The sequence below is a fragment of the Oncorhynchus masou genome, chromosome 6 (assembly GCF_036934945.1).
Source record: "Oncorhynchus masou masou isolate Uvic2021 chromosome 6, UVic_Omas_1.1, whole genome shotgun sequence".
Taxonomy (NCBI): Eukaryota; Metazoa; Chordata; class Actinopteri; order Salmoniformes; family Salmonidae; genus Oncorhynchus; species Oncorhynchus masou.
The window spans coordinates 47,190,969-47,205,938 of record NC_088217.1 but is presented as its reverse complement, the minus strand read 5'-3'; the positions used below and the strand labels follow the sequence as shown (position 1 = coordinate 47,205,938).

The 14,970-nt window shown below is 40.1% G+C and overlaps 2 protein-coding genes across 4 annotated transcripts; one reads left to right on the top strand and one right to left on the bottom strand.

Annotated features, from left to right (window-relative positions):
• Positions 1-734: 734 nt before the first annotated feature.
• On the bottom strand, positions 735-4,092 carry arl6ip5a (ADP-ribosylation factor-like 6 interacting protein 5a). The gene is made up of 3 exons (XM_064968867.1): positions 3,792-4,092; positions 1,938-2,155; positions 735-1,807 (listed from the first exon to the last, which is right to left on the bottom strand). The coding sequence occupies exons 1-3, from the start codon at positions 3,968-3,970 to the stop codon at positions 1,629-1,631; spliced, it is 576 nt and encodes a 191-aa protein (XP_064824939.1). The 5' UTR covers positions 3,971-4,092; the 3' UTR covers positions 735-1,628.
• A 1,133-nt stretch (positions 4,093-5,225) lies between these two features.
• Positions 5,226-13,631, top strand: LOC135542157 (CCA tRNA nucleotidyltransferase 1, mitochondrial-like). Of its 3 annotated transcripts, XR_010456028.1 has the most exons (6): positions 5,226-5,293; positions 5,715-5,850; positions 6,198-6,388; positions 6,651-6,756; positions 11,843-12,005; positions 12,174-13,631. XR_010456028.1 is itself a non-coding variant. In XM_064968868.1 (5 exons), the coding sequence occupies exons 2-4, from the start codon at positions 5,715-5,717 to the stop codon at positions 6,720-6,722; spliced, it is 399 nt and encodes a 132-aa protein (XP_064824940.1). In that variant the 5' UTR covers positions 5,226-5,293; the 3' UTR covers positions 6,723-6,756; positions 11,843-13,631. The 3 variants fall into 3 exon arrangements, 1 of the variants encoding a protein (XP_064824940.1); XR_010456029.1 differs by lacking the exon at positions 6,651-6,756; XM_064968868.1 differs by having other exon boundaries at positions 11,843-13,631.
• The last annotated feature ends 1,339 nt before the right edge of the window (positions 13,632-14,970 follow it).

Here is a 14,970-nt window from a genome sequence, read left to right as displayed (position 1 = left end):
AAATGGACATTAGAACGGTGGAAATCTGTCCATTAGTCTGATGAGTCCAAATGTGAGATTTTTGATTCCAACCGCCGTGTCTTTGTGAGATGTAGTGTAGGTGAACGGATGATCTCCGCATGTGTGATTCCCACCGTAAAGCATGGAGGAGGTGGTGTGATGGTGCTTTGCTGATGACACTGTTGTGATTTATTTAGAATTCAAGGCACACTTAACCAGCATGGCAACCACAGCATTCTGCAGCGATACGCCATCCCGTCTGATTTGCACTTAGTGGGACTATCATTTGTTTTTCAACAGGACAATGACACAAAACACACCTCCAGGCTGTGTAAGGGCTATTTGACCAAGGAGAATGATGGAGTGCTGCATCAGATGACCTGGCCTCCACAATCACCCGACCTCAACCCAAATGAGATGGTTTGGGATGAGTTGGACTGCAGAGTGAAGGAAAAGCAGCCAACAAGTGCTCAGCATATGTTGGAACTCCTTCAAGACTGTTGGAAAAGCATTCCAGGTGTAGCTGGTTGAGAGAATGCGAGGAATGTGCAAATCCGTCAGCAAGGCAAAGGGTGGCTACTTTGAAAAATCTAAACTATTGTTTTGATTTAACACTTTTTTGGTTACTACATGATTGTGTTATTTCATAGTTTTGATGTCTTCACTATTATTCTACAATGTAGAAAATAGAAAACCCCCAGAAAACCCCTTGAATGAGTAGGTGTGTCCAAACGTGACTGGTACTGTATTTATTTAACACCTGTTGAAAACAAAAATTCACAACTAATAATTTACAGTGATTTCACAATTCCTCCTTCATAGCCAAGCCGGTCAGTTGTTTCTCTTAATTGAAAATAATTAAACATAGATTAAACACCTCCAGATCTTCTGAGGAAAGAGAGCAATAAGAAAGGTAGTACAGCTTAGTAGCAAAATAAAGGTCTACTCTCCACAAATCAGCATTTTCACATTGCAATGTTTGCATCAATAAAAGGGAGAATGCACAGCACTTTAAAAAGCTAATTTCCTACTGCTTAATTTGCAAGATAAATTGTGAATTAATCTATGGAATAATAAACCTAGTTCTGTTTATTTTTCAAACCAAGTGACCTCAATCAGTCCGGTCACAGTTTTGCTTTTAACGCCACAATATTTTCACTCCTTATATTTACAAAAGTCACAAAATCTAAATAAGTTGTATAAATATTGCATACAGGATTTGGAAACACTTGCCCAACTACACACACAAATCCATTCAACGGGGAAGAATAAACATGTGAACTATTGAGATGCAGACATCACTACTTTAAAACAAACAAAAAAAAAGTGCTCTGACAAGTTTTGGGTGGAGTAACAAATACCCTGAGGTTAAACTAACGCTTGTGTTTTCAACACATGTTCTCTAGTCTAGACACACATACACTTGCATGTGCAATAGGCAATACGGTTTCTAGCTGAAGTCTTCAAACAAGCTGAGATGTATTACAATCATTCCCATTCAACATTGACTGCATGCAATGAGACTGCACGTTAAAAGGGGGTGTGGAAAGGAATCCTTTCCCATCCGGTCAGAGAGGCTGATAGGGGACCTACGACAACACAGGGACTGTGGCGCCTGTGTGGAGTTCTCATCCTTCCTTTAGTTTTCCTTCCAAGAATTCTTGGATCTTTTGCAGACTCTCTTCCTGCTGGCCCAGTGCATCCAGTAGAATACCTATTGGTGACTTCTTTAGCCCCGCCCCCTCCATTTTATTCTCCAGTTTATTCTTCATGTTGCGAAGGCGAAATGAGGCATGTGCAAAGATCACTGAAATCCAAAGAAATAGATGCAGATTAATATTCTTAAATGTGCACGACACCTCTCTGCCTAGAACTAATGTGATGACATAATGAAGTGTAGGCTAAAAGAAACAATTAATACAAACAAAAAAACATACAGAGAAGAGGAAACGTGATCCCAAATATGAAGACCATGACGCCATCGAAGAGAGACATGAGGAAGTAGCTGGCAAGCATCACTGCCATGACAAACAATGTGGGGTTCTGCCTCTTAAAGTCCTTGATCATGGCCTTATTCTCTCCAGCCCACACTGAGCCCAGGAAGACCAATGACACCACCGCCATGCCCATGAACATCTCCATAGGGTTCAGGAACCTGCAGGGAAGCACAACATACTGAACGGGTAGGATCATACACTGGCTGGAACAGTGTGGAAGTGTGTGGAACGGTTGATCTTTCATACATTGTAGTCAGTGGTACCATCTAGTGGTGAAAGACTGTCAATACATCAACATGACTTCCAATTTTTCTAATGAAAATGTGTATTTCTACAAAACATTATAAACTCAATCACAATAAGAAAAAAGCAATTTCAAAGATTATGGTGACGTGTTACTGAAGTGAATCTACATCATCAAGAGATTACAAAGCAGTGACATTTACGATAACTGGCAAAAGAAATGGCCTGATGAAGGATGAGAGGAACTTTTAAACAGCAAGTAGTTTGGACATTGCTTCACAGGCTATGTTAAGGATGTTAGAATTTCCAATAGTTTGTCTCAGACTTTATTCTAGAGTGTTGTTTTAGATCATACGACTTTCTGACATTACATCTTCAGACTCCAATGGTGAGCTTTCCCCAACCCACAGTTATTTGTAGTTATTTGATTAAGGACAGCTTACTCGCTGTGCTCTATTCATCTCATGTTCCTGTTATCTAGAACAGCAGCTGATGAGTGAGCAGGGATTAGGGGCCTAGTAGCTGACCACCATAGCAACAGTGTGTCATCATAATCAAGTAGGTCTAGCCAAAAGATGACTATTTTTAGAAACCCTAACTCCACATTTATTAAGTGGAAACTCTTCCTCTTAAGACATTTTTTGTGATCAAGTGTTAGTAATGCACTGTCATGTTCCACCATTTGTAAAAAGACAATGTCATAAATCTGAGCAACTTTAGAAACAAATGAAGAAATGAGACACTTGCAAGGCCTTTATATTAATTTTCTAAAATTATTGTGAAATTAAACGTGAACATCATAAGAGAAAAGCTTAACTACATTTGCAATAAGACGTTGCAAGTCGGGTTTCAGGGGGATGCTAGACAAGTCTCTCAACCTGTGAAGCGTGTCCACTTCCTCTTCCCCAAAATAGGTCTGGAGACTGTTTTACCAATCATGCACTCAGTCTCCCTTGGCATTAGCCGTATCATGCTGCCAATCCTTCAGACATGGCAATAGAAGGAGAAAGCTCATTCAGATGAATTGTAAGAAATTACAAAATGCCAACATATGCTTTGGTAGCAATTAACATGGCAGGAAGCTCCTATGATTAGACTTTAAAGTGAGTCTCGCTGCCCCCAAAATTCGCAAATGATACCCAACACTTTAATTTCAGGCTGGCATCAGTTAAAAGTACAATCTTGGATATGGGAATATGTTCATTGGTCATAAATAATCATTTTCAATGGGTAGCCTAAGAATGTATGCCTCAGCTTTTAGCGCAACTGTTTTACCCTATCATAACCCAACATGTACTCCATTGTTCACAACAAAACAACAAGAAGCACCAATAATGTAGGCCTCTATACCAAAACAAGTGGCGGGGCTGTCATTGTGCTCAAAAAAGAATCCCAGATTGCAGCTTTTATAGACGTCAACACAACAGTTATGGTGATGGCCAGAGTTAAACATAGATGAATAGACTGGGTAATGGTGGCCTACAGTAAAGCAGATTTCCAGATATTTTATGTTGTCGATACAAATTGTGGAAAGCGTCTCATGCTACTTACCCCACAATAAGGAAAACCATGACAGCCATCGCCAAATAGTTCGTCTGATAGTAAAGCAAGTTGTTGACAACCCTGTTGTTCCATTTAGGTAGATCTCTCACGTCTGGTTTAGCAAATCGGTCAGAACCTGGGAAGAAATCGTCCCAGGGTCTCAGCGGTGTGAGTTCTACCTTAGCCATTTTGCTACTGTATGAAGACCATGAAATATAATTAATATGCTTGTTGTAGGCTGCAGAACGTATGCCTGGCAACAACAAAAGGAAGATTACGCTCAAATATCATTAAAAAAAATACCCCTTCCATTTCTCGCGATAGCTTTCAAACCAACCAGTCAACCAATGATGTATATAAACCAATTATTTATATACACACTAGATGACTTTCAAGGCACTATTTTGAAGCCACCTCGCCTCCATCTTGGCACTACCCCACCGGCGTTAACAAATATTTTGGAAGGTATAGGAATGCATTTATTAATGTCTAAATGTGTGTTTTTCCCACGTGTATTCTATTAGACAACTTAATGTATATGCTTAAATTATATTATGTGAGTTAAACATACAAATAAAACATAAATATATATTTTTTTAAATATCCTCGATTTGACTTTGTTTTTTACCAATCAAACTACATAACAACATAATGGTAATCATTTCTTTGAATGGTATATCTCTAGTACATTGATAAACTGGGTAAATAAAGACGTAGCCTAGGCCTATTCATAATACAGTTTAATTCATATTTTATAGGAGTGTGTGTGTGCATTGATTTATTGAGCTTGTTTTGGCTGATTTCATGGGAATATAATCTATTTCCCTTCCATTTGGGACTTATTATTTGGGACTTATTTTATTGTACTATTCAACATCATTTGTATAGAAGTAGCACGTTGTTTTGAACGAGGCATCAGTGGAGCTGGTATGGTGCTGTTTCCAGTAATCTTGAACGCACCAACATACTTGATCCTCTACCAATCAGTAGATGACGTAGACACATTTGACAGAAGTAACGAAAGTACACAAACTATAGTACCGAACCGTTTTTCATGTTATAGTACTGTAAAAGTGTCGGCATACTGCGCAACACTAATCTCTCTGATGAAGTTTGATATATTTCAGAGTGATCTAATGAATCAATGTAAGCGTCATCAACCATATATTTCCAGTCTCTGTTAATCTGTGTATAGAGCAGTCACAATTAGCTGACAAGTGGAATTATGACATTAAGTATTTAGTTTGGGGAAAATGTTAGGCTTAGGTAGAGACTGCCCAAAAGTCGTAACAGACCGAGAACACAAAAGTGTCCAACAAAGTAACAGTTCATGCAAATGTTTGCGTGAAATCTCACGTTGTTCTACTTTACCCCGCCCTTTTTTACGACGAAACGCACTCTCATTGGTCAGCGAGCTCTTGTTGTGAAAGCACACTTCCTGCTGTTGAATAAGCATGGTATGGGAATGTTTCTAAGACTCCCAAAGTCGTGAAATTCTTCATATTTTGTTGGTCAGTTCACATTAAATTTTTACCCAACTGCATGACGATATAAGTATACTTTACCAGATGTACCTGTTATTTATTTATTATATATATATACATATATATATATATATATATATATATATATATATATTATATATATATATATATATATATTTCGCTCACATGAGCCAATATGCTTGCTTCAGTTAGCTACTGTACTGTAGCTAGCGGAACCGGGTTATATGAAAAACATGGAATCCATGTCTGGAGGCTAGCTACTAGCTGTAATGAAATGTCTACGGTAGTTGCTTGGTCACTAGGTTGCAATTAGCAGAATGTGTGTTGCAACCAACACTAACGTTAGTTCATTCATTGCCACTGCACATCATAGCTAGCTAACCACAACTAGCTATAGCTAACAGTCCCTCTGCTCAACATCATCTAGATGTGGGGGAGAATCCTGAATCCTGTGGTGATGAGCAGAGTTCGTCTCACTTCGAGTTTCAGAAGTCTCCTTACCATGCAGCTGAAGACTACAGAGGTACAGTCCTTACTCAGTGATGGACTGAATGGAATAGCAGGTGAGAGCAGAAGCCAGGTCTAATCTATCACATTCTCATCAACTTTTACTTAGCTAGCTACCAACCAATTTATCTGGATCAGAGTCTAGATATTCATAACTGCCTTTCAAGGTCTGTGGCATGCAAATTCATTCGTAGCACTGTTCAGAAGTTGATCCTCTCAAGTAGTTTTTTTATTCTCTAATTAGTGATGAGGCCAGGACTTGAGAAGCAGGTTTGGATCCGAATGTATTAATCAGTGTGTCTACTTTTTTGTAATTGTAATTGGGTGATGCAGGGGCCAATGCATGTCAACAGTATAGATCTGATCAACTTATGTATTTAGGCATGTCTGTCTTTCTCCATAGAGCTCTTTGAGAAGTACAAGTTTGAGCTGAGGATAGCAGGGGGTGCAGTGCGGGACCTCGTCTGGAAAACGGCCAGAGGATGTGGACTTGTGACCATGGCAACACCAGAGGATATGAAGAGCATGTTCCAGACTGCAGGGATCAGGAGGATCAACAATAAATGGGAGAAGCATGGGACCATCACTGCTCGAGTAAGCACATCTCAAGATTATTATGAAGTTTGACCAGCAATACACAAATATTCCCTGCTTTTACAATCCAATTAAAGATACAGGATGTAAGACTGCTGTTGTAAAAGAAAGTGATGTTGCCTTTCACTAGCGACCTTTCTTTTTACACTATGATTTTGCTATGATGGGAATAATTACTTTCACACTACAGTCATTGTAGTGCAAATTATGCTGTACAGGAGGTGTGTATGCCTTTAAAACACATTTGTCTTTTCATCTCTAGCTTCACAATGAGAACTTTGAGGTGACCACACTGCAGGTGGATGTTCACTTACAGACTGGCAGAAAGACGTAGAGACCTCGCCATAGAGACCTCTCCATGTTTTTAGGTGTGTTTATAGTATATATATTCACATCTTCTGGCGTTAATGTCAAACTTGACATTAGAAAATCAAAAAACATGTCTGGTTTGATTTCTGTCCAAACGGGGTTAGATTGGATTCTATATAAGCGTTTCTGAAAGTTTGGTTTGCGGACCTGTTATTGGAGGGTCGCGAAGTTAATGTATAATATTTCATTAATTACTGGAATTGATTTGGCCAAATGCAACTGCGCTCTCGGTTCAGTGTGCTCTCTGCTCTTGACAGCTGCGCAAGTGGGAGAGGTGAGGGGGAAGATGCCTGTGTGCTTTGCAGTTTACCGGATCTTTTTTCTGCAGTTTTCTTGAAGTTCACTCCGTGACCCACATGCTGCTCTTTCATACAAACTTTGAGAAATAACGAGGAGCACCCACAATGTGTTTTGTGTGGGGAAGTGCTTAGTAATGAGTCTCTCAAAACGAACAAATTAATAAAATGACACGTCCTGACCAAACATCCGGGTACAACATGACGGTAAACACAGGGAGAATGCTTCAGGAAACAGTGCTTCGACAGTGGAAAGTAAGTCAGCCAACAAGGCATTGTTGTCATTTTATAACAGGTGATGATGATACTGTAAGCAGAAATAAGGGAGTACTATCTCTCATAGTAGTAGATGTGAGATCCTCTTTCAAACAATCCCCTGGCCTTGTGACGTTACACAGCTAATAACTAACATTAGCCAAAGCAACCTAGCTAGCTACTGATAGTGCAACCCTAAGAAACAGTACAGCTGAAGATGAAAAGTTCAGGCCTACTGTACATTTTGCTGTAGAAATTATTGTTGAAAACAAGTCTAGGTTGGAACTATTACTGTTAAAATATAGTTAATTTTTATTTTGAACTAGAGTAAACTGATTGAAGCAAGATGCTTTTTGAGGCAAACACACTGACAAAGTTCTGGGTTGCTCATCTACAGCAGGAAGCGGTCTCCTGCCTGGCTGAGAAAGCAGTAGATGTTCTGATCCAGTTTGGCACCACATACAGTTGAAGTCTGAAGTTTACATAGGTTGGAGTCATTAAAACTCGTTTTTCAACCACTCCACATTTTTTTTGTTAACAAACTATAGTTTTGGCAAGTCGGCTAGGACATCTACTTTGTGCATGACACAAGTAATTTTTCCAACAATTGTTTACAGCAGATTATTTCACTTAATTCACTGTATCGCATATCCAGTGGGTTAGAAGTTTACATACACTAAGTTGACTGTGCCTTTAAAAAGTTTGGAAAATTCCAGAAAATGATGTCATGGCTCTAGAAGCTTCTGATAGGCTAATTGATATCATTTGAGTCAATATGAGGTGTACCTGTGGATGTATTTCAAGGCCTACCTTCAAACACAGTGCCTCTTTGCTTGACATCATGGGAAAATCAAAAGAAATCAGCCAAGACCTCAGAAAAAAATTGGAGACCTCCACATGTCTGGTTCATCCTTAGGAGCAATTTCCAAATGCATGAAGGTACCACGTTCATCTGTGCAAACAACAGTACTCAAGTATAAACACCATGGGACCACGCAGCCATCATACCGCTCAGGAAGGAGACACGTTCTGTCTCCTAGAGATTAACGTACTTTGGTGCAAAAAGTGAAAATTATTCTCAGGACAACAGCAAAGGACCTTGTGAAGATTCTGGAGGAAGCAGGTACAAAAGTATCTATATCCACAGTAAAACGAGTCCTATATCGACATAACCTGAAAGGTCGCTCAGCAAGGAAGAAGCCACTGCTCCAAAACAGCCATAGAAAAAGCCAGACTACAGTTTACAAATGCACATGGGGACAAAGATCGTACATTTTGGAGAAATGTCCTCTGCTCTGATGAAACAAAAATATAACTGTTTGGCCATAATGACCATTGTTATGTTTGGAGGAAAAAGGGGGACGCTTGCAAGCCGAAGAATACCATCCCAACCGTGAAGCAGAATCGTGTTGTGGGGGGTGCTTTGCTGCAGGAGGGACTGGTGCACAAAATAGATGACATCATGAGGCAGGAAAAGTATGTGGATATATTGAGGCATCATCTCAAGACATCAGTGAGGAAGTGAAAGCTCGGTCTCATATGGGTCTTCCAAATGGACAATGACACCAAGAATACTTCCAAAGTTGTTGCAAAATGGCTTAAGGACAACAAAGTCAAGGTATTGGAGTGGCCATCACAAAGCCATGACCTCAATCCTATAGAAAATTTGTGGACAGAACTGAAAAAGTGTGTGCGAGTATGGAGGCCTACAAACCTGACTCAGTTACACCAGCTCTGTCAGGAGGAATGGACCAAAATTCACCCAACTTATTGTGGGAAGCTTGTGGAAGGCTACCCGAAACATTTAACCTAAGTTTAACAATTTAAAGGCAGTTCTAGCAAGTATTAATTGAGTGTATGTAAACTTCTGACCCACTGGGAATGTGATGAAAGAAATAAAAGCTGAAATATAAAATACTAAATAAAGTGGTGATCCTAACTGACCTAAAATAGGGCATTTTTACTAGGATTAAATGTCAGGAATTGTGAAAAACTAAGTTTAAATGTATTTGGCTAAGATGTATGTAAACTTCTGACTTCAGCTATACATACTGTATTTTATTCTATACTACACCACTGACTGTTAACCAGCCATCTCCAGCACATCAGAGGCTGCTGCCTATAGACATAGATTAGGAATCACTGGCCACTTTAAGGAAATGAAACACTAGCCAATTTAATAATGTCTCCATATCTTGCATTACTCATCTCATATGTATAAACTGTATTCTATACTACACCACTGTATCTTAGTTCAATGCCGCTCTGACATATGTGTATATTCTTAATCCATTCCTTACTTAGATTTACATGTATTTTGGGTATATGTTGTGAAACTGTTAAATATTACTTGTTAGATATTACAGCACTGTCGGAGCTAGAAACACAAGCATTTCGCTACACTCGCAATGACATCTGCTAAACACATGTATGTGACCAATAAATTTGATTTGAATATTACGATATTTCAGTTAATCCAGAGTTGTCTGAGGTGTAAATGGGACAGGTGTTAATGTTGGACTTGGCTATGGCAATCAACAAATTCAACTTTAGTACGTGAGTGTTTCTGTATGGCGTTTTTATCCTTGTCAATATCTACCGGTCTGCCCCCAGGTTTTATGGTCAGTGTCAGTCAAGGCAGGGGAACATGACCCTGCACCCCTGGAGGCTATCAGGGAGAACACCTGTGGTCTGAAGCCATATCAGGGGAGCGCATCTGGATTGAGTTGAAGAAGATGGTGTTAGACACCCATGCTGCTCACTCACTAGAGGTCATGTATGAGCTGGGCCTGGCTCAGTACATAGGTGAGGTAGAAAGCCCTGTTTCCTAGGAAATATGGTATGGGGAGATGTCAAATATATCAACAATCCTTACTCAAAAGGACCATTTTATGGAGGAAATGTATTTAAAGTTCCAAAAAAGCCTGGCCTTTTTATGTCCTGGTTTTGTGAGGAATCACCCAGTCATTAGTGCCTTTTGAGGTCGTTTCGGTTAGATTATTTATTTTAGATTTCGGTAACTTAAAAGAATAAAAAATAATATATATATATATATATATATACATTAAATGCATTATGACTTTTTTTAATAGAAATTCCAAAGTCAAAAATAGTGAACGTTCAATTACCAAAACATTGAAAATATTCCATGGACTCTGTCAGGTCCACATTGGGTAGATATCAATATAAAATGGGAAACTACTATGAAATAATACAATATTTCAGTTATGTATATAACCTAGTCTTTATTTGACATCTCTGCTCAGGCAGTAGCAGCCAGACAATGTTATCTCGTGCTCCACATACTGTACTGTCTTTAGTCATCCAATTTAGCTAGGCTAGCCTTCCTATGCATGCTGCAGAGCTGTTTTACAAACCATTTTACTAATTCTTCAAAGTAGATAAGGCATACTTTCATAAACTGTCTATCCCTTGCTCTTATCATTGTGTTGTGTATATTCCTCCCTCATGTGGTCTGTGTGTATCTTACAAGGCAGGTGTAAAATTGTATCCATCTTTGTTGAAACTGGAAACGATTGGATTATGGTCATTTTCATTCATTACCACGTTTCTGCGCTGAACTAGGTTGAATATTTGCTTAATGACAACTCCCTTCAGCCCAGCACCCCACAAAGTTGGACTTGATTTCTCTTGTGAAAGATTTAATTTCTCTAGAGAAACGGCACGTTGGGTTTACAAAAAAAATAATTATAACTAAATGCAATTCAAGTAATTGAACCGACTTCGGTCAATTAGTTGTTTAATAACCAAAACCCCCCTTTTAAGTGTTGGTTATTCGCTCAGCACTATTAAATAGTCTAAATGTTAAATCGGAGAAAACACAAGCTGCTTTCAACCTAAAGCCATTTGATGAGTCGTTCTCAAAACAAAATAGAAAATATCTGGATTCACTTTTTTTTCTCCCCATACATTGGTGTGGGGTGACCACCTTTCTCCCCATACATTGGTGTGGGATGACCACCTTTCTCCCCATACATTGGTGTGGGGTGACCACCTGTCTCCCCAGACATTGGTGTGGGGTGACCACCTTTCTCCCCAGACATTGGTGTGGGGTGACCACCTTTCTCCCCATACATTGGTGTGGGGAGACCACCTTTCTCCCCATACATTGGTGTGGGGTGACCACCTTTCTCCCCATACATTGGTGTGGGGTGACCACCTTTCTCCCCATACATTGGTGTGGGGAGACCACCTTTCTGAGATATGATTATAGAACAGTTAAACCAATCCCACATTAATCATTAGCCTTTCATTGCTCTAATCTCACCAAGCACCATTGAGAATTGGCAAACTATCCAGTTTACAATGAGTCTTACTGACAAAATCCAAACTAAACCCTAAAGTATGCATGTAGGTGTCATGCAACCAATTACGTAAAGCAAACCTCAAAGTACTGTGTTTAGGTCCTCATGGTGACAGATCACTAGAAATGTTCTCAGCGAGAGCATAGTTTTTTGTTTTTTTAGATAGTCCCATAATTATAGTTGTGTAAGAGTTGTGCTTTTATTCCCAGGTTTACCTGCAGAGGGCGACATGGAGGAGATGACGCGGGTCTGGCAGCACGTTAAGGACCATTCTCCCAAGCCCATGACTTCCTGGTCAAACACAGGCGAGACCTCCATAAATCGCAGGAAGATCCAGACAGCATGAAGCCCTACACTGACTATATCATAGATGTAAGCACAGCCATTGCATAACAAAATTAGTTGATGTGATGATACTAACTATATTTAGAATTTTATGACTGTCAAGATGGTGTCCTTTTGGAAAGGAGTTTGCCATGGATGGCCTAACCTGACAGCAGCACATGGTCTAGTAGATAATTTTATGTATATTGTTTGCAGAGTTGAGAGGTGGATGCTCAAAGTAAAGTGTGTCAGCTGCTTAAGTACCAGGGCGAGGACAAGTTACTGGTAGAGATGAGCAGATGGTCCACTCCTCGCTTCCCCGCGAGTAGGCACGACTTGAGGAAGATGGGCATCACCTCTGGCAAGGAGATTGGCACTATCCTACAGAACCTACGAGACGTGGGAAAAAAGAGATGAACAAAGCCGAGCTGCTTAGTCATGTCAATAAGACATGATCCCAGTGTGTGCAGGGCTGGAAGGGGCTGAGTGTGTGTGTGCACGGCCCTTCTGCTGACTGAAATCTGTTGATTGCACTGGTTCACAGAACTGTAAACATCTGCAACCATCAGGCGTTACCCCCACACACGTCTTTGAGTGTTGGTTATGAGAATGAGAGAGAAACCCTACTTTTCTTTTTTTTACAGCGTTGAAATGAACTAATTTATCCCAGTGCAGCACATAGAGTTTGGATATTGTGCTCTCAGCTAAACAGCTGTCTATGACATTTTTTTTTTAGTTTGTAATCAACCAGAGCCACTGCAATCTCTCAGCATCTGTGGCAGTATAGATACCGGGACCATTTGTATATTGCCTGCCCTGAAATGCCTTTGAGATTGGGCAATCTGGTGTTTAGTTTGGATTCAGTCAATAAGAGTAACTGAAAACTGGATAGTTTGCCAATTCTCAATGGTGCTTGGTAAGATTAGAGCAACGAAAGTCTAATGAGTAATGTGGGATTGGTTTAAATGTCCCATAATCATATCTCAGCAAGGCGGCCTTTGTGGGGCGAAAAAAAACAACGTTAATCCAGGAATTTTCCATTTTGTTTTGAGAATGACTCATCAAATGGCTTGAGGGTGAAAGCAGCTTGTGTACAGTGTGGCTTCTCCGGTGAAATATTTAGGCTTTTTAATGAAGGTTTTGGGTGATTCCTCATGAAACCAGGACAAAAAAGACCATGATTTAGGAAGAATTGTTGACATATATTTGACATTTGTATCTAAAAGCAAAAATGAGAAATAATGAATCAAAGTTGGCATATTTCTTTTACCGTTATGGAATTACAAAGTTCCAGAGTGAGATCTCTGATACTGTTAAGAGTTATGATAAATTATATACAGAGAAAATGGCATAGTAGGCAATGTAACCAATCCAATCACTGGATTACCTTTTACTTGCATCATTGCACATCCTGCAAATTACCAGCAAACGCAACCATTTTGAATCCATTTTAACATTCACTCTGCTTTTAATGCTTACAAACGGGATTATAACTCTAGAAGTAGCAGAGATCCCACTCTGGAACTTTGAATTGCCTGCAGAGTATATTATGGTCTACAATATATACAGTGAGGAGAACAAGTATTTGATACACTGCCGGTTTTGCAGATTTTGCTACTTACAAAGCATGTAGACGTCTGTAATTTTTATCATAGGTACGCTTCAACTGTGAGAGACGGAATCTATAACAAAAATCCAGAAAATCACATTGTATGATTTTTAAGTAATTTATTTGCATTTTATTGCATGACATAAGTATTTGATACATCAGAAAAGCAGAACTTAATATTTGGTACAGAAACCTTTGTTTGCAATTACAGAGATCATACGTTTCCTGTAGTTCTTGACCAGGTTTACACACACTGCAGCAGGGATTTTGGCCCACTCCTCCATACAGACCTTCTCCAGATCCTTCAGGTTTCGGTTCTGTCGCTGGGCAATAAGGACTTTCAGCTCCCTCCAAAGATTTTCTATTGGGTTCAGGTCTGGAGACCGGCTAGGCCACTCCAGGACCTTGAGATGCTTCTTACGGAGCCACTCCTCAGTTGCCCTGGCTGTGTGTTTCGGGTCATTGTCATGCTGGAAAACCCAGCCACGACCCATATTCAATGCTCTTACTGAGGGAAGGAGGTTGTTGGCCAAGATCTCGCGATACACGGCCCCATCCATCCTACCCTCAATACGGTGCAGTCGTCCTGTCCCCTGTGCAGAAACGCATCCCCAAGAATGATGTTTCCACCTTCATGCTTCACGGTTGGGATGGTGTTCTTGGGGTTGTACTCATCCTTCTTCTTCCTCCAAACCCGGCGAGTGGAGTTTAGACCATAAAAGCTCTATTTTGTCTCATCAGACCACATTAACTTCTCCCATTCCTCCTCTGGTTCATCCAGATGGTCATTGACAAACTTCAGACGGGCCTGGACATGCGCTGGCTTGAGCAGGGGGACCTTGCATGCGCAGCAGGATTTTAATCCATGACGGCGTAGTGTGTTACTAATGGTTTTCTGTGAGACTGTGGTCCCAGCTCTCTTCAGGTCATTGACCAGGTCCTGCCGTGTAGTTCTGGGCTGATCCCTCACCTTCCTCATGATCATTGATGCCCCGTAAGGTGAGATCTTGCATGGAGCTCCAGACCGAGGGTGATTGACCGTCATCTTGAACTTCTTCCATTTTCTAATAATTGCGCCAACAGTTGTTGCCTTCTCACCAAGCTGCTTGCCTATTGTCCTGTAGCCCATCCCAGCCTTGTGCAGGTCTACAATTTTATCTCTGGTTGGCCGGAATTCTTACTGGTTGGTAGGTGATCCCCCCCAAAAAATGTTTTTATTTATTTCACCTTTATTTAACCAGGTAGGCAAGTTGAGAACAAGTTCTCATTTACAATTGCGACCTGGCCAATATAAAGCAAAGCAGTTCGACACATACAACGACACAGAGTTACACATGGAGTAAAACAAACATACAGTCAATAATACAGTATAAACAAGTCTATATACGATGTGAGCAAATGAGG

Coding starts and splice junctions, on each gene's coding strand:
- arl6ip5a (XM_064968867.1), bottom strand. CDS start 3,970: ATGGCTAAGGTAGAACTCACACCGCTGAGACCCTGGGACGATTTCTTC. Junction 2,156..3,791: donor ATGGTTTTCCTTATTGTGGG/GTAAGTAGCATG, acceptor GCTTCCCTGCAG/GTTCCTGAACCCTATGGAGA. Junction 1,808..1,937: donor GATCACGTTTCCTCTTCTCT/GTATGTTTTTTT, acceptor TTTGGATTTCAG/TGATCTTTGCACATGCCTCA.
- LOC135542157 (XM_064968868.1), top strand. CDS start 5,715: ATGTGGGGGAGAATCCTGAATCCTGTGGTGATGAGCAGAGTTCGTCTC. Junction 5,851..6,197: donor TGGACTGAATGGAATAGCAG/GTGAGAGCAGAA, acceptor CTTTCTCCATAG/AGCTCTTTGAGAAGTACAAG. Junction 6,389..6,650: donor ATGGGACCATCACTGCTCGA/GTAAGCACATCT, acceptor TTTCATCTCTAG/CTTCACAATGAGAACTTTGA.